Raw genomic sequence first — 23,905 nt, 5'->3', positions numbered from 1 at the left:
TGGCTGCTTAGAAATTAAGTGTTAACGAGCAGTTGGACAGGTGTACCTAATAAAGTGGCCGGTGAGTGTATATTATATCCACTGTACCATTATACCAAGGAAGTCCATTTGATTCACAGAGGGAGAAACATCAAAGTGATTATTTATAGTGCTGTGGATTACTGCAGTGGCTAGTAACACATCCACGTGCAGTGACTTGCACTCTCACATACACGAGCACACACCAGTGGATTATAGGCAGTAATCAGGTTGCACATAACAGGATTTATTTGTCCCTATCCCATAAGGCATTGGTTGGAGAGATGAGCACTCTTTGGCCAATACAAGCAAGCAAAAACGCTCAGGGACTATTATAAGCCTAAAACAACAAGCACACTGAAATAGTAATACAAAGCTCATTCAAATCAATTATCCCATCACCACGCTTCACTTTGGTCAAATATATATTGTTATATCTGATGCAAAAAAGTTTTCAAATAAGAATAAATGCCTTCATCTGTTGAGTGAATTGGGCATTAGGGTGCCATTCCCATTATGCAATATGCACAGATTTAAATGTTGTTATAAAATACAGGCCAATATACTGTATATGATAAATGTTTACACAATTACACATTTTATAATTTAGATTTTATGCATTAGTAAAAATAGAAGGCGCAGTATAATTACAAGTCGGGAGAAAGTAACTGCTAGCAACGATTATGCTCTATATTTGTCTGTGACAATTATGCTAAAAACGGTTGCATCATTTTGACCTATCTTGCATAAACATGTGTTTTGAATGTTTGTCTACTTTTTTTTTATTGTGGACAGGCAGCTGCAAAGTTGAAAAGAATCCTAACAAGCCACCTGACTGACAGAGACTGGCTCTGATCTGTTGGGTGATGGCAAATGACTGCAAGAGGTAAGCACATTATCAAAAACGTTTTCTGAAACACATTCAGAGATATGAGGACAAAATCCATTCCTAGCTTTTTAGTTCAGAGGGACATTTTTAGGTCATGCCGAAAGAACGGACATGGCCAACAACACATTACACACTCAAAAAAACATGCTCCATAAGAGAGTCCTGGTTGAACACACAGTAACACGAGCTGGACTCAGACAGTGATAACAACCTGCATTATTTGAAGAGTGTTTCATCCACCTCCTTGCCTTTCTATAGTTTTTGCTTACAGTGTTGTGTGTGTGTGTAAAGAGAGCTCAGCTTCGACAGCGTGTCCTCAGCTGTACGCCTAGCTACCTAGAATCAAAGCTTAGCCAAGTCAGTTTTCCTCAAACTTAAACATTTCTAGTGAATGGAAGAACTAGCAACAAAAAAACTACCAAAACAGGAAGTGATTAAGTCTCTTTCTTGGAAAACAAAAGTGTTATTTTTGGGCTATTATTGCTGCACCATTTCTATGTACTTTTTAAATAAATACTACAAGTTGTAATAGTTGTAGTATTTCAGTGTTTCGGCGTAAACAGCACAAATGGATTGATGAACACATACTGAAAAATACATTAAATCAAGTATCAGCATCTAGGTTAATAAGCAAGCATCTCCTTAACATCAGCACTGCAACCTAATATTATCAGTCTCACATCTCTATTAAAGTGACATCAGTGTACATCTCCGTGAACACATGTATTTCACTGAGAGACAGCAAAGTTGATGTTGTGTCATTTATATTGTTATGAGTGCTTTCTGTTTGTTCTTTTTTTCATTTACATTGTTTGTTACCCTAAACACCTTCATACAATAACTACAGCATCAACAGAGCAGACTATCAACTCAACATATTATAATTTGTAGTATTATAATAGAGTGAGCAGTGCAAACATATTAACAGAAATATAAAAGCATTCTTTCAAACCACACAAAAACTCTTACTTATACTTACTTTTCAGCAAAATCCTAAAGGGTGAGGTTGGAGCGTGATAGTAGTTGTATTCCCTGGAGTTTGGTACTCCCATAGCTGTTCTTACACGGACGTTTTGATATGAGTCACTTAATAGTCCACATTAATGACCTAAAGACACCAACCCTGAGAAAGAGGACACAGCACGCGACTCAATGGAAGAGACAGCTAACTGGGTCTAGTTTGCCATGATCTGCAGACTCCAATTCAGAGGTCACTTAACGGTTGTGACACCTTCCCAGTTGCTTACAAATGACCACACTCCCAACCACTTACAAGTCTCCTAATAACAAATACTTCGCAACCCTAAAATAAAACAGGATCAGTTCATGGAAAGAGGTTCCATGTGCTGTGAGAGTAAATTGAATGTCCTAGACAGAAGGTAGCTTCTTTACACAACCGTGATAATCCTATCATCTCTATTTAGAGACAGGATAGAAATACCCAAAGGCAACCTGCTTAATCTATTAAAAGACAATACATCTTGTCCAGCTATTACCAATTAAAGGAGAAGCTACTGTACTTCTGCAAACTTCCCCCAACAGACTGTTTTTTCCTTCATGGAAGTTCTGCTATTTGTATAAATAAATGTAAACATGTCTCTCACATCATGCATCCACAATAATATTAGTGGGGCTAGTTCTTTACAGAGGCCCTCTGTGTTTGCCTTTCACAAAATCCGAAGATCTGAGCCTGTAAACATGATCTGTGAGGTAATGTGAGTGTATTCCAAAACAGGTCAACAAAAAGCACCAATCATGGACCAAGTAGGTCAAACTTTGACATGAAAACTCTGTGAAAAGCGGGCCACTGCTGCTGCTCCATACATAATGCATGACAATCCAGCTGAGTGCACAGACGCTCTTTCCACAGGGAAAGAATTGACTAGTGTTTATGTAAAACACTGTCTCGTATCAGCGTAGGTCCTCAGCACAGATTAGACTAAGCCATGATGCCTGAACCATTTAACACCGCCCTCAGTAAAAGACGTCAAGGCAACAGGAGCAAAGCTAGAAATCCTACCCCCAACCTGCATTTATCACAAATGCATTCATTGTAAAAGCTTCATGTCCTTGTATATGTCTGATGTATCAGAGGATGCGTGCGGTGTAACACCTGCATTTGAATGCATCAACCCAGAACCAATTTCCCTTTAGCTATAATAACATAATCTATTTTAATGTAACAGTGCTACTTGTGGGCTCTCTCAAATTGATATTCTCACCACATTTCATCTCTTGTAACAGCACCCTCTGCAAAAAACAAATATATAGAAACTCTCAGTTCCAGTTTCTGGTTTAAGAACATTGTGTCTTATGCTTAGATCACTTCCATTAGAGCAGCTCTGTTTCTAATGCATTCACAAAATAGGCTTACTTATTTTAGAAACTGAAAGTGTGCAGTCCAATGTGTTCCAGCTTCTTACCTCCACGTTTTTTAGTTCTGGTCGAGCTTCGGGCACTCCCTTGTCCATCCATCCTACTCCTCCCAACACAGCCTCCCATCACTGTCCCTATAATCCAACCAAGGAGAAAAACCATCAGTCTTCTACACATTTGCCATGTAAATGCTTTAAAATGATGTGATAACGTCGGATAAATACAGTTAATGCTGATGTGAAATGAAGTGCCTTATGTGGAAAGCATCATCGGGGGGAATAATGACACCACCTCAGCACTCCTTGTTCCTGTGAAGTCAGACAGGCTGAGATGTTTACGTCACGTGTCGGCTCCCGTCAGCTGACGGCAGAGGGCACGCGCCTAAACCTCATGCCGCCGTAGCTCTGATTTTCATTCACACAGGCTATTAAAACGTTTTTATGTCTTAAATATAAAAGGATGCAGCTTACATCCTGTGGGTTTAATGGGATTTACCGCCTTATTAGTCACAGGTCTTTTGCTATATCTGGATTTTTAAATAGACAGTTAACTGTGATTCTTTTTGCCTACCGGAAATCCAGTCTGCTAAATTATGCATTCGTCTGCAGTTTGCTTGCCACATCAGAACTTGCTTCCAGGTGTTATCACCCTGACGCGACGATCAGCTGGAGATGCGAGTTAGCAGGTGGACGGACACACGGGAGTAGTGTGTCTGCGCAGGGCTGAAGGGGGAGTCAGGAACCAGTCCGGCCCTGCAGAGCCTCCAGGAAACCTCAGCTTCTCCACAAAAAAAAAAAAAAGCAATCAATTTCCGTATTCCCCCCGAATCATCATGAATGCAGCTCACCGGCACAAGGTACGCGCTGATCTAGAATTAAATCCTTATCAGTCTGCACGCATGCGCATTATAAACCAATTATTTTATCCTGCTTCAAGTTCAAAGCGCACCAGACTAAAAGCGGAAACTGAGAATTACCCCTCCAGAATAATTAAGCGATTGGAAACAATTATCCATTCAGTTTGAAAACAAGCAGGATTTTGAAATAAATAAAGAAAACTTGGTTATGAAACTAAATAAACGTTAAGGGTTATTGCGCAATAGACTATACCAAACATTTATAAACTTCAGGGGTTTTAATCTGAAATGCGAGGCGGAAGTGTTCATTGGGTGGGATAGTGTGTTAGTGTTAGTTGGACGTTTCTCCTCTCCTTTTAAATAAAATCTAGAAGTAAAAAATAAAAGGCAGATTCGTGGATCTGTAGGCTGTGATTTAAGAATAATAATAAAACAGTGGTTGCTGGTGTCTTCTGCAAAAAGTCACACTTTGCTTAGTCATGTACAGTTTCATCGGAATACAACCAAACCAATTGGATACACTGCACTACGCTGCCACTGTCGATTGTATTTTGTATGTAGCCTAAATAAAAGCAGCTATAAATGTAAAACTATATTGGATTATGTTATTAGTCTTGGAAAAGGTTAATCCCATCCAATTTAATATTGGCAGAAAACATTAGTTGACTTTAAGATATTCTATTCAGTGATAGGTCTAGTGGATATGCAGGTACCTACGAGTAAAAAGTGCGTGTGTGTAAAAAGTGCGTGTGTGTGGTGGAATACTTGATAATTTCTCATGAAGACACGCATCCAAATCTTTGAGGGTGGATGTAAGTAAAAAGTGATCACTGCGCACAACTTCAGGCCTTCATGAAAACGCTGAATTTGTTCAAGAGCGAGTATAGGGGTTTTGCCATCTGAAAAGAAGAGCACATAATGAAGTTATGGAGTATGACCATACGTGCACCATACCCATATGCCTAGCCTAAGTCTTTGCCATTATCAAGCATTTGTCAAGCATTCATAACAGAATGTCTCTCAATGGCTGTCCATGCAAGCACATCCACATGGAACACCATCATGCCCAAGTACCAACAGGAGAGGAAATGTTCACAGTAAATTAATAGTATGCTAGTTTAATATTACTATTGAATTGATGTTTCCTAATTATCCAAATTGATGACCTCTAATAAAGACCAAATTGATATAAAATTCTTCCAAAATTTTGCAGTTTAAAAAAAATATATGATCAATTATTCTTTCAAATTTGACCAACACTGACATCTGCTGGGAAATTGATTATTTACTGTGTGTGTGTGTGTGTGTGTGTGTGTGTGTGTGTGTGTGTGTGTGTGTGGTGTACTGATCAGTAGCTGGGTTGGAAACAGGCTGAAATCTGTTATAATCCCTTAATCCCTTCTCTCATTATCTGCCAATATCTTTCTCATGCATTTTTTTTCCTTTAACTGAGAAGATCACAATTCATTTTGTAATCGTCTGCTTATCAAATGCATTAAAGGTTCTAGGAATAGTTCCAAGTCAGCAGGATTTTGGTCAGATTGGACGGAGAATTTCCATATCTCCTCACGCTCGTTTTTTTTTCATCTTTGTGCATCTCCAAGAGTGTGGCTGCTTGTTTTTGATGTAATATATTCATATGAATCTGCAGATTAAATCTGCATCCCAACTAGTCCTCCCCTACCAGCAGCGTGTGTCTCTGCGTCTGTCTGCGTAAGCAACACTGTGACATAACACTGGAGCTGATCTGCTTGTCTGTTCAGTATTGTAAAGTGATCCTGGAAGAAAAACCCTGAACACCATAATTGCAAAAATGCAACCTGTGTGTGTGTAATAACAGCAAATGTGTGTATTTACTATGCCCAATTGTTTAAATAAAGCTATTTATAAAGATTTATTAATGTAGTAGGTACAAAATACAGATAAATAACATATTTTCAGTGTACTGTAGTTTTCACAATGCTTAGAGTTAGGTTAAACCCCTTTGTATGACAAAATAAAACCCAGTGGAGAACAAAAAATCCATGACATATTGCCTTTTCCCTGGTGAAAAATGTAGACCGTCAACCAATGAGCAATGCCACTGCAAGTTTTTGAGGTATTGAAGGTTGGCATGACCTCATTTCTTCGGCTGTGTGGAGCCACCATGCTAGGGTCCTTTAAGCCAACCCAAACAAATGACCAGAGTAGGTTGGACACAGCAAAGACTGCTGAAAGTATGCCTGAGTTGAGTCTGTCATACAGGTATTAGGTCCTTTTTAACTGGGAAGACTTCCCATGTCAAACCATCACCAGGTGGGGTGTGTCCGGAGGGAAGAAGAACACGTGTCAACCAGTGACTAGAGACAAAAGACAAAGCAGAACAGGTTATAAGAATTACAAGGCAGCGTTGGTCATAGATGACTAAATGTGTAACCTAACAGAAAATTGTTCCAAACATCAGAGACACACCTTCTTTTCTCCACACCAAGGAAGTTTTTCCAGTTATTCAGCCTGCCATAGTTGAAAGGATTTCTGTAAACCTGGCAGAGCAGTCAAAGAAAAAGAAAAGTAGCATTTTAAAACAACGTGCTTCCACTGCCTTCTAAACCGAGATAACTCTTGTCTTTTAATCAAGGGATTGTGGCTCATCATAAAAAAAAAATCTCCCTCAGATTATCACAACCTTAATTATTTTGACATTTAAAATATTTAATATGATCGCCTCACCCGTCCTCGTTTAGCCAGTCGCTTATTTTCTCTGCTGTTAATGTGTCTTTCGATGCTGGTCTCTCCTCTGGTTATGAGAACTGCATGCCATGTGGTCAGAGCTCCCAGGGCCACTGCCACAGTGCTAATAGAACAAAACACATTTTATTTGATCCACTGCCAAGATAGAAAAGACAACCGCCATTTTACAATTCTATTCCACATACTGACCATTAACAGTACGTAATCTTTAGTACAACCATGTTTGGAGTAGACATGAAAGAAATCAATGTATTTTACTGTTTTGTGCTAACAGTAGTCATTAAAGATGTGTCAATCACATTGTAAATTTGAGATGCCTCTGCAAATTGTACTTGACAAAGAGGAGGGAAAAAGGATTTTTTCAAACATGTCATACATGTGTTGGTTTTCTGAGATCAACCTGGACCTGTTTCACCACCATCCACAATTTTTTTTGCAGTTATGAGCAGCTTCTCCATTTCCCTAATGCAGTGCATTGTGGAATAAATTAAACTTAATTGTGTCATTTTTCCAGTGTGAACAGACTGCATACAGAAAGCATGCTCTGAATTAGTCCTATATGTATGGCACGTGGCAACATGAAATGCATATTTTACCTGGTAAGCACCCACATGTAGATAATGCTCTTATGAATCATCTTGTCCTTAAAGGTGTACGGAGGTGCCGGTGTCTGATAGTTGGTCTTGAAAAAAATGAAAAGAGCCCATGTGACATAACTAACAGATAATAAAAAAACATGTAAGCTTTATCCTGCAATTGCGTTTGTACTTTTGAGACTGTACCTGGCCAGGTGGAAGGAGCCCAATGAGAACTCCCATCCCTGTTACTGGAACCCCTGGCTTTACCACATCCAAGTGCTTAATGGTCTAATGGAGCGACAGACAGAAACATGCCAGGGTCAGTAAGGAACAGTTAATCCTCACAAAAAAAAGACAATAGACATGGAGGAACAGCCATAAGTTACAAGGTCAAAAAAGCAAAGCAGGCCCACATGCAGCGGCTGTCCAACAGTGTGGTGTGGGTCACATAAAATCACCTCAATAGCATTGTATGCGTCTAGGAACAGGTCTCTGCCACTGATGCTGCAGTAGACACAGCCCAAGGTCAAGGCGACGCAGAAGGAGAAGAAATAACGGTGGTTTAAATGGCCCACACAGTTATTCAGCCAGGCTGAGATGCTGTTAAGGAAAAACATTCTTTCCTAGTCACATCAAAAAAAGTATTTGAAATATTGGCGAAAAGGATACGACAATGATGGTCCATTTTCAGAATGCACCTGCAAAGGAAAAATAAAATATGCAGTCGGAAACTTGCATAGACAACACTTCTTTTCTCTTGCTTATAACGAATTAAAAGAGTTCTTGCTAGCCAGGTCTGTCCCCTTTAAATCCGTCATATATTATATATATATTATATCACTAAGCAGTCAAAAGGAGATTGGGGAAAATTAGGGAAATAACAGAACAGAAGAAAAACAACATTGACTCACCTGTTACAGATACCACAGTGGTGTGTTCTTGCTGGTTTGGGCACAATGCATCTTTTGCAGACTGATACAAATGGACTGTCATTTTTTTCCTAGATGAAAAAAAGACAATTGTGTTGAATTAAAACATGTAAGTTTATTTATAAACCCAGATTAGTAAAGCTATATGTAGTTCTGCAGAAAAGTGAAGCCGATATCTTACTGTAGGGGGGTACCCAGGGGAAGTTGTGATGGCCTTGTAGTAATGGAAAACAATCATGACGAGGTTCCAATGTCCATAACAAATGTGCCAAGCAATCCATTCAGTGGGGTATGTTTTGAAGACCATAGGCAGTAGGATCACATAGCAGATCACTAAAATGGAGCTCACCAGTATCACCACCAGCCAAACAAACAGCTGTCGGACAAAGACAGGGGACAGACACAGAAAACTTTCTTTAGAGAGGAACTTCAAAAGCACACACACACAAACCCACCTACACACACACACACAGACACACACACACACACAGACAAAGACACACACACACACACTCACCGAGCCAAACCAGCGGGTGACATAATCCACAGTGTAAAACAATGGTTCAAAGAATGAGTCGAAAACCACATCTGAGTCTGTGAGGGAATTAAAGTAAAAAGACTGCACCAGCAGTCTCATGTAAGCCCATATTTCCCTAATCCACAATGGCAGTGTGTTCCTTCCTCTCCTGGGACAAGACCTTAACCGCACAGTCCGCAGCAGATGGAGCGCTGAGCTGGGACACCACCGCATTCTGCAATATGCACGCACCTTCGAAAGGAAATAAAGAAACAAAAAAAAGATTTGCCGCTGTTTGACAAACAATCCGAAACCCATATTTAGCCAATCAACTTAAAAGTGGAGTTTTTTGTTGTTTTTTATAACTCGCCACAGTCTGTGCCAGCTGCGATTTAAACCTAGCAGGTACCGTAGATCCAATGTAAAGGTGCAGCTAATAAGACAGACTTGTGAATAAAATAGAGGAAACCCAACCAACGAGTATAAAAGGGCTGGCTGTTAATTGTTATTTGCCAAAAAGCCTAACCTAAAGTTGCTTCGCAGCATTCCAGACAGGGTGTAGGCTATTCTGGGTGGAGGGTTTGCGGCCACCTAAGGTGATGACAGAGGGACAGTCTGAAGTGGAGTTGACTTTTGTCAGCAGAAGCAGCATTCAGCTTCAAATCAGACACTGCTAGGCTATTCAACACAATTACACATGTATTAGCTATATCGCCTCATGATGAAAGCCTTAACGTTATAATTTGGATCACTTGATGTCTGTAAACTGCACACATAATCCTGACGCTCCTAAATCCCTTTTGTTTGGATGTTGTCTAGTGCTTTCCTATTCCAATAACGTTAACGTTACCCGACGCAGTGTGCGCCGTTCTTATTTAATAAAATTTGATATCAGATTTATTTTGGGGTATACTCACTCCTCTATGAAGGCAAGATACCTGCCGAAATCACCCCTCCCGTCGACATTTTCAAAAGCAAGGCAAAAACGGGATTATTGCTACATATTAGCGAAGAAGAGCAGGATCAGGGACCTGACAGAGCTCAATCCTGATTCAGAGTTAGTGCGCGTGCGCCAATATCGATGAGAAATGCATCATGGTAGTCTGAGTCAGGAACTAATAATGGCATTTTTTACATCATGGATGTATTCTATTGATTATAGTGTGTTATATGCATCTGTACTTAATACATCCATGACATAAACCTAATTACACTTGTCAAGAAACGGTTACTTTACTTCATTAATGGAAAAGTTAGCAGCTGCGTTTCGGTTATGTTTCTCAGACTTCTGGGATTTGTAGGTCGCACACGCAGCGGGTCTGTTAAACAGCTACACGCCTAGCTTCGCCATGTGGAGCCGACAGTAAGCATAGACAGAAAGCGGGGATTCCAATTTAACGACCTCAAGCTAGCTGTGTTCGGTGTTGTCAGACATCATGCCGTTTAGTTTTAACTTCGACGTTCCAGCACGAGCAACAAACCAGGACGACGTGGATGGAAAGGAATTGCAAAATGGCAAAAAAGACACTTCTGCTAGAGCTGTGAGTAATTTTAGCTCACTGATAAATTGTGTTCCAGCTTAAAGTTACTCAAACGTCCTCAAAACTTTCAGGTCGTGATGTCACATTGTCTTTTGAGCAGGGGTTTCCGCCTAACGACATTCGGGCATGGCCCATCCATGGGATTTGGTTGTTTTATAAACTACCACGTATGGGTTTACTTTATAAAGGGAAGCGGCAGTAAGAGAAGGAATATGACCCCCTAACCTTCAGTAGGACACGTACGGCTTATGCTTAACTACCACTTAATGGTCTTCTTTACATATATATTTTAAAAAGCTTATATTCAAGAGGTTAATAACCCATAGACAGCTAAAAGAAGTGGACCAACAGATTCCGTTGTTCTGGACGGAGACCAGTGAAGGAAAATAGAAGCACATTTCCAGTGATGGCTAGGCGTTACTGCGCAGCCTCCAACTGAGCTTGACGACGTAGTTGTGACGTAGGCAACGTTTCTGAAAGTTGTAAGTCTCCTGGTAGCTGTGCCAAGAGAAATCTCAGTCATTCACAACCAGCAGAGACTGATAGAGTGGGTACATGTTAGGAGATTACCTAGGCACAGGCCAATTACTGCTAACTAACATGCTAGTTAACATTAGTAATTAATTTGTCGACTTTGCCACAGTAATTTGCGTGGTTATGATGCAATTGAACTTTATTGCCAAATATGCCTCAACCCATGATATTTTCAACTTGAAGCACATGTTTGGTTTTTATGTACTGTAGTCATACGTGCACACATGGAAAACATCCCTAACCTCGCCCACTGCTTTGTTTTTTCAGATGGAAGATGAAACCAAACCAGCAGAGCCCGTAAAAGAGGCCAAAGAGCACTTTCTACTATCGGACCCACAGCTTCTCCTTAGAGATGCTGTCAGTGAAACGGTTATCATAGGAACTCTTCCTCCTCTTCACTTCCTCAACGAGACCGTTTTTGAAAAGACGGCCTCGGAGAGAGAGGACGGAGAGAATATTCTGTCTCGCACTGCAGAGCAGAGGTCCGATCTCATCTCTGGCGTGTACGAGGGAGGGCTGAAGGTGTGGGAGTGCACTTACGACCTTCTGGAGCTGATTGAGAAAGACGGAGAGACCTTTGGGGGGAAGGCAGTTTTGGATTTGGGCTGCGGTGCAGGGCTGCTGGGAATATTGTCTCTGCAGAGAGGAGCCAGGCAGGTCCACTTCCAAGATTATAACAGTACAGTTATTGAACAGCTCACAGTGCCAAATGTTATACTAAACTGCCAAGAGGAGGATCAAGTAGACTGTGAAGAAGACAAAGAAGGGAGGGGGGAGGGAAACATACAGGACGAAGATGGTTGTAAAAAGAAGGTGAAAGAGAAACAAGAGGTAAGAGATGGCATCCCGCCACCTAAGAAAAGAGCTGCAGACGTTTCCCAGCACCCATTACTAGCCAAGTGTCGTTTTTTCTCTGGTGACTGGAGCACATTTCTTGCTTTGGTTAAAAAGGAGGATCCACAACCCAAATATGACATCATATTGACCTCAGAGACCATCTACAACACTGCATACTACCCTTCGCTACACGAAACCCTCCACAAACTGCTGGCACGCGAAGGACTGGTCTACCTTGCCACCAAATCCCACTACTTTGGTGTAGGTGGTGGACTGCACCTGTTTGAGTCCTTTGTGGAGCAGAGGGGTATTTTCTCTTTGGATCATCTGTGGGATAAGGAAGAAGGACTTCAGAGACATGTAGTAGTCCTGCGGTTTAAAAGGGCAAAGGGCACTTAAATAATTAAAGCCGTCCTGGGTTTAATTGAGTGGTTTAATAATCGATTCTTAGATGCATCGCTATTCTCTCTAGAACGATTCAATGCTCGCTTCTGATAAGTTAACAATTAACTTATCAGTTTACAATTAACCATTTTTTTTTATATAGTTACTGTCTCCAGACATGTACAAATCAGAAAACAGTGACGGAAAGAGGATGGGATATTGGACAACAACTTAGAGTTTAGGAAAGAGTGCAGAAAAAAAAACGCACATAAATGGCCAAAAGGAAAACAAAGTGTTGTGTGTGTATATACACGTGATCTAATAAGACATGCTTAAAATAACTAGGCAAAAAACACATAGGCTGTTCAACTACTTTATCACCTTATATCTGACCACCTCGTGTTTCATTTTCTAAGAAGCCAATTCTCCACCTTAAACATGACTCAGCCTCTGACATGGAAGATGACTGTGAGAGAAGGTGACTTTCACAAGCATCTTTAAGGCTTAAGCATGGCATGACTACAAAATAAAAACCTCAGTAGACAAATCAATTCATTAAAATGTGTGTGTCAAAATCTAACAAACTGAGATTTATATGTATTTTTTTTTTAAATCACGCATTGAAATGTTCATGAAAAAATGTATGCATCAGCATTACTGTGGTAAAACAAAGACGAGCTGTAATAAAATATGCTTTCTCATCTCCTAGTTGCTCTTTGGTTACCTATAGCTTCTTTCACTTCCTATATAGAAATTTGAATATGTCTGCCAGTAAGTGAAGTGAAGTGCAGTTGAAAGGGACTGTTACAGGTCTTTAGATGCACAGGGAGGAAAGAAAGGAAATGGGCTCAGTGACCTTTGCATGTGATTTCCCCGGTGTTCAAACAGCAGCATGAAAGCCAGGCTTGTTTCTGAAGTCTGGCGTAAAATGTCAATTGCAACTTATCCCACCAGCCCAAGGATGTAGTTTGAAAGTGGATTCTAGAGTCACTGCACATCAATGGTGGGACTCTATGGGGCCTGTGTACCTTTTATTCAAGTAATGGCTTCTCTTGATTCTGTCAGTTTTTACCTTCAGTTAATGTCACTACGTGATCTGGGTGTACTCCATTGCAAAACAAAGACTTATATGCTGTACATATTGAGTATGTACAACAAGAAAATATATGCAAATACACATCCAAGTACAGGAAGGGAACAATGCTCTAATTTTGCCAACACCATGTGGAATCCCCCTCTGTGCAGGTCAAGGAAATACATTGAATTACTTTGACAGTTTTTTTTTTTTTTTTCTGAGGAAGTATGCATTTAATATAGACTAGTTTCTCGTATTTGAGGTGACTAGGTAAAGAGGATGAGGAAATTCGGGTTTTTTACACGATCCCTGAACAATATATCTGTTATACTATGGATATAACGACTCTAGCTTGTTCAATAACTCTGGGTTTACCCTACTGACCCAGTCCTGTCATGTTCAGCTGATTGAACACAATCATTATCACTTCCCTGTCATATTTGACTAAGACCAGAGAGCAATTGAATTGGGCTATTGAATACACCCCTATCAGATCTAACCTGAATAAAGGACCCCAGCTACACAAATATGCACACGAATAGATCTCATCATAAGCATGCCCATGACGCAAGAAGTACACACTGGCCTTCAGATAAATAATATTTTGCTAAGATAAAACACTTCTCTAGGAAACTTAGTGTCACCGGCTCAAACATTCAACACCCACTTTGTGTGCATAGAATTTCCACTTACTTGTGTAAATATAGTGTAGTGTTAAAAAAAAATATCACTCTTACGCACATACAAAACACCCGACACGGTTTCTGTTTGTATATGCCCGGCCAGCAAACTTCCAGTGTGTCCGCTTCGTCATCATCTCTCATCTCAACAGCTGTTCATGGCCTGTGGGGGAATTCCTGGTTCCTCGAGTAGACACAGCCTTTCCCCTGCTTACTTTATGGGAACAGGGGCAGGGCCAGTCAGATGGTTTTCCTCAGAAACTATTATGTGTTGATTCACTGTGAGGGGGCGTGCTGTTCACCACTCCCACTGTTTCCTTCTTACTGGGAAGTGACTGTCAGGCTTACCGAACGGAGGGAGCGTATGAAAAACAGATAGCGAGGAGGGAGGGAGACTAATGAGGTGATGAGAAAGGTGGTGGTATTTAAGGTTCTTTGCTCTGAATGTCAGACAGTATGCAGTATCCTTCCTTGGGACTTGAAGGACATGGGAGAATGAGCAGAACATGCAGGTGAACTGGGGAGGGATGGCTTACTGTATGTTCAGTTTTTTTGAGACTTGCTGCTGATTCAACGCTAAAACATCTTTTTGTTGAGATGGGAGTGCTGAAGAGAAGTTCAAAGCTCGACCTGGGAGGCCATTTATAAAGAGATGTATTTATGATATGTCCAAGATCTGGAGTGAAAGGTTTCAGTGAATGACTCTGGTAAGTATATAGTTAAATAACGATCTCAAACTGCTCAAAGTATGATCAATTCAAAAAATATTTACACTGCACACATTTTATCTAAAACTATCAGAAATGCCTTAATAGAACAACAAGCTACACACTTTCAACATGTTTTAAGTTGTGATATTCTTAGATTAGTTAGAAAGGAGTTTTCACAAAGAAATACTATGTTATTAACTAACCTGATGTTTCTGTGAGATCTGTTCAAACTAGTGCAGGCTTTAAGACTGAACACATTCCCTCATACAGGAATTATTTTTCTGTAATAGGCCGTAGAACCGGTTGTTTCCCAGTCCAACGGCCGGAAAGATAGGAGTTTCCTGAACGTGTTCAGGTGTGGCTTTCCTCAGAAAGTTCATTGTACTCTATTGCATGTATCCTAAAAGAATGTCCACTCATACTGAATAAACCCCAGTGACTGAGATAACATTGAAGAGTTATCTCACTGTACTGTCACTGTAAATGACTCCAGGCCTTCAACGAGATTTTGCAGGTAGGTTAATATCAAACTTACGTTAAAGGACTCAAAGATACGTTGACCAAGTATATGTCAGTAATCACACTGTCCCAAAGTTCTTTTCCTGGGAGTGTATGACCATAAATAATGAGTCATTTCATGCCTTGACTAGAGCACTATCAGCAGTGCTTGCATCAGCCCAGTGGATAGACTTTCGTTTCAGTGGTTGAGAAGCTTTTCAAGAAGTACTTAGGGTAGAATGGTTGGATTTTCTCAACCATCCCTGAAACTCTCCACAGGTTCTGTCTAACCACAGCATTGGATTCATTCAATCATTATGGCATTCAGGAGGTTTGTTTTCCACTTTGGTTTTTATTTCACTTACATAAAAATGCCTCTCAATCTGTTTCCAATTTATGAAAAAGTATGTTTTAAATTACAGAATGCTCTACTGTATAATTCAATACCAACTGGGATTGATCACTGTTTAAGTTGAACTTTTCAACTGTAATGGGCTCTTGCGAAATCTTCCAACAAAAGAAGAAGGGCTGACGTTATCTCATCACCACCCTGCATTTCTTGAGAAATAGTAAAAGGTCGTGAGTGACTTAACCTTAATGTGCTGCTCAACATCTTGAAGATTGTATATCGTAAACCCACTTTTTATTATTGATTACAAAACTTTTTATGCTGTTTTATTGATTATGCATGGTTTTATTTATTTAGACAGCAGTAAACTGAGTTGAAAATTACATTGATATAAGGATTATTCGAGATTCCTGAGGACCAACTTTTGATAAGTGCTGTACTATGAGAACTGAATTCCATAGATGGTGGCGTCTTTAGGTGTCATCTATGGGCTCAGTTCTTTTGGAATGGTACTAGTTTGTCAGCCTTACTGCACACCACCAGAGAGAGGAAAGCATGACCATCAGAATGGATTAATACTTGTTTGGTTGCATGTTTACACATTGTTTTTGTTGTGTCTGTGTATATTGTTAGCTTTCTTCAAATGATGATCGAGGAATTCATTTAGAATTGAATATAACATTACTGTGAATAAAATGAACTTGTAAATCAGAGTTTATCAAGCATATAATATATTGTTAATAAAATAAATCAAAGTGAAATATTTCCTCCGTTATTTTTTATTTATAATTTTTTAAATAGGCTACTGCAACATTTTAATACAGTACAAAGAGTGACAATGACTTTCAGAAATACAGAGGCTACCATGCAACACACAAAGCACACGCAGAGCACGTTTTTTCAGATCTTACCTCAGCTTTAGTCCGATAGATAGATTACTTGTAAAAAATGTGATTAGACGTAAGCCAGCCAACATCCTTTTTAATTACCCTAGCATGGGGATCTAACAAAACTTTAAGCTTCAACTACTGAATACAAATACAAAACATTATGTTGTTATGTAGACTTTTGAGCAAGGAAGACACATGCATAGATAGTTGTAGTACAACAGTACTGATTTAAAGCACTTTTTTAGGTATCTGTAATGTCTCAAAGTTATTCATGTACTGTATATATATATATATATATGCATGGCCCTCCTGATAAACTCTGTACTTGCACATATATCTCCTCCATGGCTTGAACAATATTAAAGGATACGGTCTATAATGCTGATTGCAAGGCACTACAAAGAGCAGTGAAATCTGTGCAAAGGACTATTGGCTCCCAACTCCCCTCAATCCACAACACAAACCTAAACGCTGTACAAAAAAGCACAAAACCCTTGTCAAGGATGCCACCCACCCAACATGGTCTTATCACCCATCTGGCGGGCGATACAGGAGCCTGCGCTTCCGCACCAGCAGGCTCGGGTTCAGTTTCTTTCCAGAGGCTGTAACTCTGCTGAACGAAACTTCACCTTCTGTCTAGCGCTGTTTACTTTTTATTTCTGCATGGTTTACCTGTTTACATTTACTGCACTACACTGTGTACCTATTTACATTTACTGCACTACACTGTCTACATTTAATCCTGCACTTCTTCATCATTTACCTTGCACTGCTAACACCCAAAACTGCACAATCTAATCACTTTTTGATTTGAAACCAGGTGTTTTTTATTGGATCCTCTTACATAACATGATGCATTGTTACAGTATAGATTAAACGACCTAATAAGGATGTTAAAATTAGCTCCACCTCAACCAACTACAACATTAAAAGTATAAGTAGGCTACATGTTAATGCATCAGTATTTAGAATACAATTACAATCTATACTCTCACATGTGCAATTGTTATGTTTATTCTTTAAATAAGTTTACTGATGATATGTAGCCTACTATAATACTTCTGTACTTTTAGTCAAGTAAAATGTTATGATGCAAGGCTTAAGAAGAGCGTCCTTACATTTTCGTATTCCTACTTTTAGATAAAGAATAGCAATACTCATTCGTGAGTTGAGCTTTTTTCACCCGTTTGTGTTCATTCGTCCATCATTTGACCACTGAAAAACTTTAAACCCGCCTTGATCGACAGATTCTCGGCCAATCACAATCATCAGAAAATCCACACAAACATCTTATTCTTATTCATTGGCCATAAGTGGTCGTCACCAGTTACGTCACGATACCCACCCACCCAATTGGCAGATAGCTTTTGTTGTAGAGAATGAGCAACAGGCTGTGTCCCCTACTGAGAGTACCACAGCGATCGGTGTTAAACCTGTATTTTCTCGGCCAACATTTGTAGTGTGAAGCCTCTGGATTTAGGGTTTTATCATTTTTGTTTAACTGGAGTTAGATAGCAGAATATAACTGCATATACGTTGTAGTTTTGTTTTTTTACAATAACCAGATTTGTTCCAGGCCGTGGCATGGATGAGGTACGGCCTACCAGTGGTGCTCAAGCCCACGGACTGGTGCCGCTGTTTCCTCCTGGGCTGCAGGCTATCTACGGGGAATGCCGGCGTCTTTACCCCGAGCAGGCCAACCCGCTCCAAGTTACAGCCATTGTAAAATATTGGTAAGTACCCCGTATTGTCTGACAAATCTGTAAGCCATACGTTTGTGGGACAAGTTTATGAAACGTTAGTGATGCTTAGACATTTAGCCAATAGTTAGCTGCTAAGCTAACGTTAACTTTTCCACTAACTAGCTAGCTACGTCCAAGAGCACTGCTGTAAGTAATTGCTACTTTTTTTTCGGGGTGTTTTAAGATTCAGTCATTCATTTAATTTAAATGTAGCTCACTACTTTTATAAGTTATGGCCAATCCAATGGTCTTTACATAGGGCACATAGGTGCATTTACAAGTAAATGCAGTCCACTGAAAACAATAACGTAAAGTTTTTGACATGGCCGATGGTTTTCATTTTATGCTTCTCGCAGGTTAGGGGGACCTGACCCGTTAGACTACATCAGTATGTATAGGAGTACGGGCTGTCCAGCTCAGGACATCCAGGAGCATTGGCACTATGTCAGCTTTGGACTAAGTGACCTGTATGGGGATAATAGGGTTCATGAGTAAGTACGCTAATGTAAATACTTGACTTCCTGTTGCACAGAGGAGTTTGGGTAATTTCAACACGTTTGATGAAATGGGTGAAGAGCTTTTTAATTTTTTAACTTTTCATTTGATTCATTTTACATTGTAAAAACCCTGGGAAATCTATACATCACACCAGGCTTTTAAATGATGCCAAATATTTGCTTATGACAGGAGCCCTTAGAGTAGACCACCTACTGACTTAGTCAAGCATCGGCATTTTTACAACGCTCATGCATATAATAAAGTACAGTTCATGTTATGTTGTTTACCCAATTTCTTATTGTGTGTGTGTGTGTGTGTCTGTGTTAGATTCACAGGGGCAGATGGGCCCAGTGGGTTTGGTTTTGAGCTCACCTTTAGACTCAAAAGAGAGACTGGAGAGACTGCACCACCAACCTGGCCAGCTGAACTTATGCAAGGCTTGGCTCGCTATGTGTTCCAGTCAGGTAAAAGCACAGGGTTTATGGGGGGTTCAATAGAACCGAAATAAAGCTCTACTTCTTGCATCTGTGCACGGAGTAAGCTATACATTAAAACTTCCCAAGATCAAGGCACGCATTTGTTCTCATACTCTATTGCAGGGGTCTTTGACATTTTTTAAGCCAAGGACCCCTTAAATAGGACAGATGGAGCAGGGACCCTACTACATTTACAGTATAAAATGAAGTTGCATAAACTGGGCCTGCAATAATGTGTAGGGACGCCTAAGGCCTTTATACATACCTTTTTTTTTACATAGAATACTAAGTTATTAAAATAGCCTAGCACTTGTTGGCATGCTTTTATAAATCATGTTTTCATGTTAAACATACATGTGGCACAGTGAATCCTTAGCATGAACTGTATCTGTGGATGGCCTTAGGGAATACTTTACATAAAGGCCAATAAGCAGTGGGCATTTAGGCTGAATCCCATTTCTCCATTTTACCCATACCAATAATAACAATAATTTGGAGGCCCCCCTGCATTGACTCTCAGGACCCTATTTTTGAAGATCCCTGCTCTCCTGGAAAAATAAATTATAAATGGGTTTGAACAAAGTTATTGTGGACACCTTTGCAGCAATAATGATGAAGAATTAGGATAAATTCATACTCTAATACAGTTGGGCTTGAATGTTTGTGCACCCCGGGTAAAATTTTGAGAATTAGGGCAAAGATACCTCAAACAAGAATTGAAAGGCTCTTGTCTGGCTACAAGAAGTGTTTACAAGCTGTGATACTTGCCAAAGGGGGCAGTACAAGGTATAAACTCTGCAGGGTGCCCAAACTTTTGCAGACGCCATTTTATTTTATTTTATTTTGAAAGTGTAAATGATGAAAATAATATCTAACTTTTTGTGACACACACGAATGTCTAATCTGTCATTTGATGCCTTTTGGAGAATTTTCCATCTTTCCTTGGCTTTTTTATGCACAGTAATACTAAGTTTTACCTGGGGTGCCCAAACTTTTGAGCCCCACTGTATGTGCTCCAGTGATCTTTTTAAATTTAATTTATAATATTGAAATCCCCATATACTTTATATCAAAAGGAGTTGCTTTGTAAAAAGTTGCATGCCTTTCTTGGTTTAGTTAAATGTTGTAGCCTTTGGTCAGATTAAACAAGCAGTTTTGACATTAATTTTGAGTCTGGAAACGTTGTCATTTTTTTATTTTAGACTTTTTATGAGGGAACTGATTAATTGATAATCAATGAAGTGACCAGAGGTAATGAGAAACATTGTTAGCTCCTGCCGTGTATTCCTCATCCTTCCTTTGTTAATAGTCTAGTAAATGATTTACTGTCTGCACACAGTCTGCATAGAACAACTCTTTGGCTGCAGTTGGCACGTCTGCTTGTAGCGACTTTGTGAATGTGAAGAATCTAATCTTTGTAACAGTAGCTTGTAATTCCTGTGATACATGCGAGTCTGCTGCAGGCAGCAGTCTTGGGTTGGTTGGAGCTCTGGGCATTGACAGGAAGTCTAATCTCCCCTTTCTTTCCCTTCGCCATTCTAATAGGATTGTTTCTACAAATGGCAAACAAGACCATTGTTGTAGTGTGTGTGAATGTATATTCTGTGTGTGTGTGTGTGTGTGTAACGGTACGTACTGAGCTGCTAAATTCTTTAAATCCTTCAGTCGTGTATTAGAAAGTGTGCAAGAAAGTGTGGTTGGGCCGGGGCATTTAAAAGCCATGAAAGAGAACAAGGCTATTCTCTCCAGGCTCCCCTCTTCTCACCACCCAACCCTTCTCTGCTATCCAGCTGGGGTCAATTTGCGCGTGGGTGGGCTGGGCTCCTGAGCTAAATGAAGGCTGATTCCTGGTCCTCTACCCCTCGCTTTTCTCCTGCAGTGAATCTGGACTGGGCGCATGTTACCTCCCAAGCAGACAGATTCCTCAGATGGTTTTTATGGTTTTTTTTTGCCCCAGTTAGTTCGCTTTTTTTTTTTTTTTTTTTTTTTTGCTAGCTCTCATTCTCTCGCTGATCAGTGTCCCCTCTTTTCTTGATACTGCAACTTCCTTTAGCAATTCTGCACAATAAGCTAATGAAAAGTAGTAAAGTAGGACTGCTTCCAACTCATGGCTGAAGGTGCAGGACTCTGCAGGCTCGTGATCATGTGCATTCTAGACAACTTTAAAACAGCATATCTTTATTTTAAAATGAATGTCTACTTTTGTTGTATCTTTTACAGAAAACACATTTTGTAGTGGCGACCATATATCGTGGCACAGTCCGCTAGACAACAGTGAATCTCGTATCCAGCATATGTTGCTTACAGAGGACCCACAGATGCAACCAGTTCAAACACCATTTGGCTCATTGAGCTTTCTCCAGGTGAGTTCAACCATGATATTCACTTTAAGTAACTTTAAATGAAGCACTTTGGTATATTTTTGCGAGCTAAATTAAAGCCGATAACGGGCATTTGGACAAAACGTGGACCAGCACTAGAAGAGATGAAGATGACCGTAGCACTGCAATTTAATATCAGTGATGACGATGCAGGACACATTTAGTCATCCTAAAATTCAATGCATTTGGCTAAAATACCAAACTAAAACAATAAGGTACCACATGAAATAAAAACCTTTTGTGTAATTGAAGTAAAAATTCAGTTTTTTTTTGGTCCAGTAAAATGATAGATCTTTAGAACACAAGCGTGTCTATGCACATCTCGTTCTTTTAGTAAGTTTGAGGAAATTAGTTCTATCAGTGTATGTGTTTATATGGCACCATGTTGTAGTATCTCGGTGTTCTTTTTGCATTAAGTCACATCAGCTGTATTGTTAAATGAACATATTATTATGCAGCTGGCTAAACTCACTGTCACATTTGGTTAATATTACACAATGGCATCAAACCAATTAAAAATGGTGAAGCAGCAACAGTACACTAACTTCAAAATAAAACCTAAGGAAAATATCAGCCCAGTATGTACATTTCTTTTGGGCTTCTCCGCCTTTAAGTTTTGACAGGACAGCTAGGGGAGAAAGGGTAGAGAGAGGGTGAAGACATGCAGGAAATTGTCACATTCGAACCCTGGACCTTTGGGTCAAGGCATAAACCTCTCGGTACACGTGGGCCTGCTCTACCCACTCATCCATCCCGGCCACACTGTGTGTTTAATCCACATTCTTTTTCTTCAATGCTCTTCCCTGTCTTCCATAGATTGTGGGTGTTTGTACAGAGGAGCTACAGGCGGCCCAACAGTGGAATGGCCAAGGCATCCTCGAGTTGATGCGTGGAGTCAGAGTGTGAGTACAACTGTGCATCAATACTTGATTTGGCTAGATAAAGAAGCCGTGTTCTTAGGATACTTGACATACTGGGCTGATATTTTCCTCAGGTTTTATTTTGTTTGTGAAGTGATTAGGCCAAACAAGCTAGATTATTTTGAAATATTTAGGATTGCTACAGTATGTCAATAGAAATATTAGTCTTAGCAATTTTAGTATGTGATGGGATACTCATTTGGATTTGCAGTTAGTATAACTTGACACACACACACACACACGTTAAGTCAGAATCTGTCCTTTTTTGTGAATTTGCTTATGATTTTTCCTTATAACCTTAAATTACAAAATGCAAACCAGGTCTGCTTTCATTGTTATGATATTAAAAAATCAAAAATAGATTACTTTGTCTATTGTAACACAATATTTAAATTTTCCTCCAAATGGTCAGTCATTGAAGTGAAGTGAAAACAGAAAACGCTGGTGCATCAATGCCACCCACAAATACATTGTGAGAAGCAAGTGAAGTGCTTAGTTACTTGTTCATTTATTAACACAGTGTTTAACTGGATTAATGGTTAATGCAGTCTGGGACTAATGTTGATGATTGTCTTGTGTACAGAGCTGGTGGCCCCTGGCTAATCACAGACATGAGGAGAGGGGAGACCATTTTTGACATTGATCCACACCTACAAGTAAGGCTTTAAGTTCTCCACACTCCGCGAGTGTATTGTATTGTATTTATAGTGTGTGAGATGAGTAGTCTTAAATTCCACAGCTGCTAACTTTGTTAACGATTGTCCATATAGAGATAGGTAGAAGGAAGCCATTTATATCTTGCAGTGCTCACTTGAACTGGCCTGGAACAGGTCAAGGATTTATCCTGGACGAGACAGTGACCCATACATCTATCAATAATTTAAAAAGGGAACCCTTTATAGATAACTGTTGTTTTACTACTTCCACATTATTTGGTTTTCTGACAGTATTACGTGCCCCCTGTTGGGCCAGAAATCTGTATACAATGTCTTCTTCTCATTTCTCAAAATGTTAACCACATGTGAATTTTATGTGAGCTAGTGTTGATGATTGCGTATGTTTTTTGCTCATCTAAGCAGGAGAGAGTGGACCAGGGTATTGAGGCAGAGGGCTCCAACCTGAGTGGGGTCAGCGCCAAGTGTGTGTGGGACGATCTGAGTCGACCGCCAGAGGATGAGGAGGACAGCCGATCCATCTGCATAGGATCCCAGCCACGGAGGCTCTCAGACAAAGGTATGCCCAAAGGAGTGAATAGAATAAATTCTCTAATTAAGGACCGAGCAGACCCAAAAATACTGTACCAATCTATACACAGGAGTTCTGGTTTCATGCTGTCAGGAGTGCATGATGGGATAATTCCACCCTGATCTTTGTTTGTGTGTTGACAGACACAGAGCAAATAAGGGAGACACTGAGAAAAGGACTGGAATTTAACAGCAAGGCAGCACTACCACCCATCAGCAGCCAGAGACAGAGCCACGACAGACCTCAGTGGGT

General features: G+C 40.0%; 4 protein-coding genes across 8 annotated transcripts in view; 2 read left to right on the top strand and 2 right to left on the bottom strand.

The window, feature by feature from the left end:
* ubtd1a (ubiquitin domain containing 1a) overlaps positions 1-3,905 on the bottom strand; it is a 6,885-nt gene extending 2,980 nt beyond the window's left edge. The window contains exons 1-2 of one of the 3 annotated variants that reach the window (XM_034898335.1): positions 3,854-3,905; positions 3,331-3,417 (exon numbers count right to left, since the gene is read on the bottom strand). In XM_034898335.1, coding sequence (XP_034754226.1) covers positions 3,331-3,417; positions 3,854-3,905 — 139 coding nt within the window. Of the gene's footprint in view, positions 1-1,886; positions 2,305-3,330; positions 3,418-3,507; positions 3,606-3,853 lie in introns of those variants that run through there. The other 2 variants (XM_034898336.1, XM_034898337.1) reach the window with 2 other exon arrangements.
* A 2,103-nt stretch (positions 3,906-6,008) lies between these two features.
* Positions 6,009-9,955, bottom strand: zdhhc16a (zinc finger DHHC-type palmitoyltransferase 16a). Of its 2 annotated transcripts, none has more exons than XM_034898332.1 (11): positions 9,811-9,955; positions 8,894-9,145; positions 8,558-8,752; positions 8,359-8,447; positions 8,117-8,145; positions 7,906-8,039; positions 7,652-7,735; positions 7,466-7,551; positions 6,849-6,972; positions 6,591-6,661; positions 6,009-6,478 (listed from the first exon to the last, which is right to left on the bottom strand). In XM_034898332.1, exons 2-11 carry the CDS (start codon positions 9,125-9,127, stop codon positions 6,376-6,378), a joined length of 1,149 nt encoding a protein of 382 aa, XP_034754223.1. In that variant the 5' UTR covers positions 9,128-9,145; positions 9,811-9,955; the 3' UTR covers positions 6,009-6,375. The 2 variants fall into 2 exon arrangements, with proteins under 2 accessions (XP_034754223.1, XP_034754224.1); XM_034898333.1 differs by lacking the exon at positions 9,811-9,955 and adding an exon at positions 9,420-9,438.
* A 109-nt stretch (positions 9,956-10,064) lies between these two features.
* On the top strand, positions 10,065-12,902 carry mettl18 (methyltransferase like 18). Its single transcript, XM_034898334.1, has 2 exons — positions 10,065-10,434; positions 11,236-12,902. The coding sequence occupies exons 1-2, from the start codon at positions 10,330-10,332 to the stop codon at positions 12,202-12,204; spliced, it is 1,074 nt and encodes a 357-aa protein (XP_034754225.1). The 5' UTR covers positions 10,065-10,329; the 3' UTR covers positions 12,205-12,902.
* Positions 12,903-17,731: 4,829 nt separating this feature from the next.
* Positions 17,732-23,905, top strand: part of sufu (suppressor of fused homolog (Drosophila)) — a 9,112-nt gene continuing 2,938 nt past the window's right edge. Inside the window, exons 1-9 of one of the 2 annotated variants that reach the window (XM_034898640.1) lie at positions 17,732-17,811; positions 17,948-18,124; positions 18,490-18,624; positions 18,959-19,095; positions 21,328-21,470; positions 22,305-22,390; positions 22,992-23,064; positions 23,485-23,641; positions 23,797-23,899. In XM_034898640.1, the coding sequence (XP_034754531.1) occupies positions 17,771-17,811; positions 17,948-18,124; positions 18,490-18,624; positions 18,959-19,095; positions 21,328-21,470; positions 22,305-22,390; positions 22,992-23,064; positions 23,485-23,641; positions 23,797-23,899 (1,052 nt within the window). In that variant the 5' untranslated portion in view covers positions 17,732-17,770. Of the gene's footprint in view, positions 18,125-18,489; positions 18,625-18,958; positions 19,096-21,327; positions 21,471-22,304; positions 22,391-22,991; positions 23,065-23,484; positions 23,642-23,796; positions 23,900-23,905 lie in introns of both variants that reach the window. The other variant, XM_034898641.1, reaches the window with a different exon arrangement.

Source organism: Etheostoma cragini, chromosome 17, assembly GCF_013103735.1.
Source record: "Etheostoma cragini isolate CJK2018 chromosome 17, CSU_Ecrag_1.0, whole genome shotgun sequence".
Taxonomy (NCBI): Eukaryota; Metazoa; Chordata; class Actinopteri; order Perciformes; family Percidae; genus Etheostoma; species Etheostoma cragini.
Note: the sequence above shows the minus strand (reverse complement) of the source record. Positions and strands in the feature narration are given on the sequence as shown.

Bases quoted from the DNA above. Each gene is read 5' to 3' on its own strand.
- zdhhc16a (XM_034898332.1), bottom strand. From the start codon at position 9,127: ATGCGGTGGTGTCCCAGCTCAGCGCTCCATCTGCTGCGGACTGTGCGG. The intron at 6,973-7,465 runs GTAAAATATGCA...TTGTTCTATTAG, and splicing joins TACATGTGGGTGCTTACCAG to CACTGTGGCAGTGGCCCTGG. The intron at 6,662-6,848 runs GTGAGGCGATCA...CTGCTCTGCCAG, and splicing joins GACTGGCTAAACGAGGACGG to GTTTACAGAAATCCTTTCAA.
- mettl18 (XM_034898334.1), top strand. From the start codon at position 10,330: ATGCCGTTTAGTTTTAACTTCGACGTTCCAGCACGAGCAACAAACCAG. The intron at 10,435-11,235 runs GTGAGTAATTTT...TTGTTTTTTCAG, and splicing joins AAGACACTTCTGCTAGAGCT to ATGGAAGATGAAACCAAACC.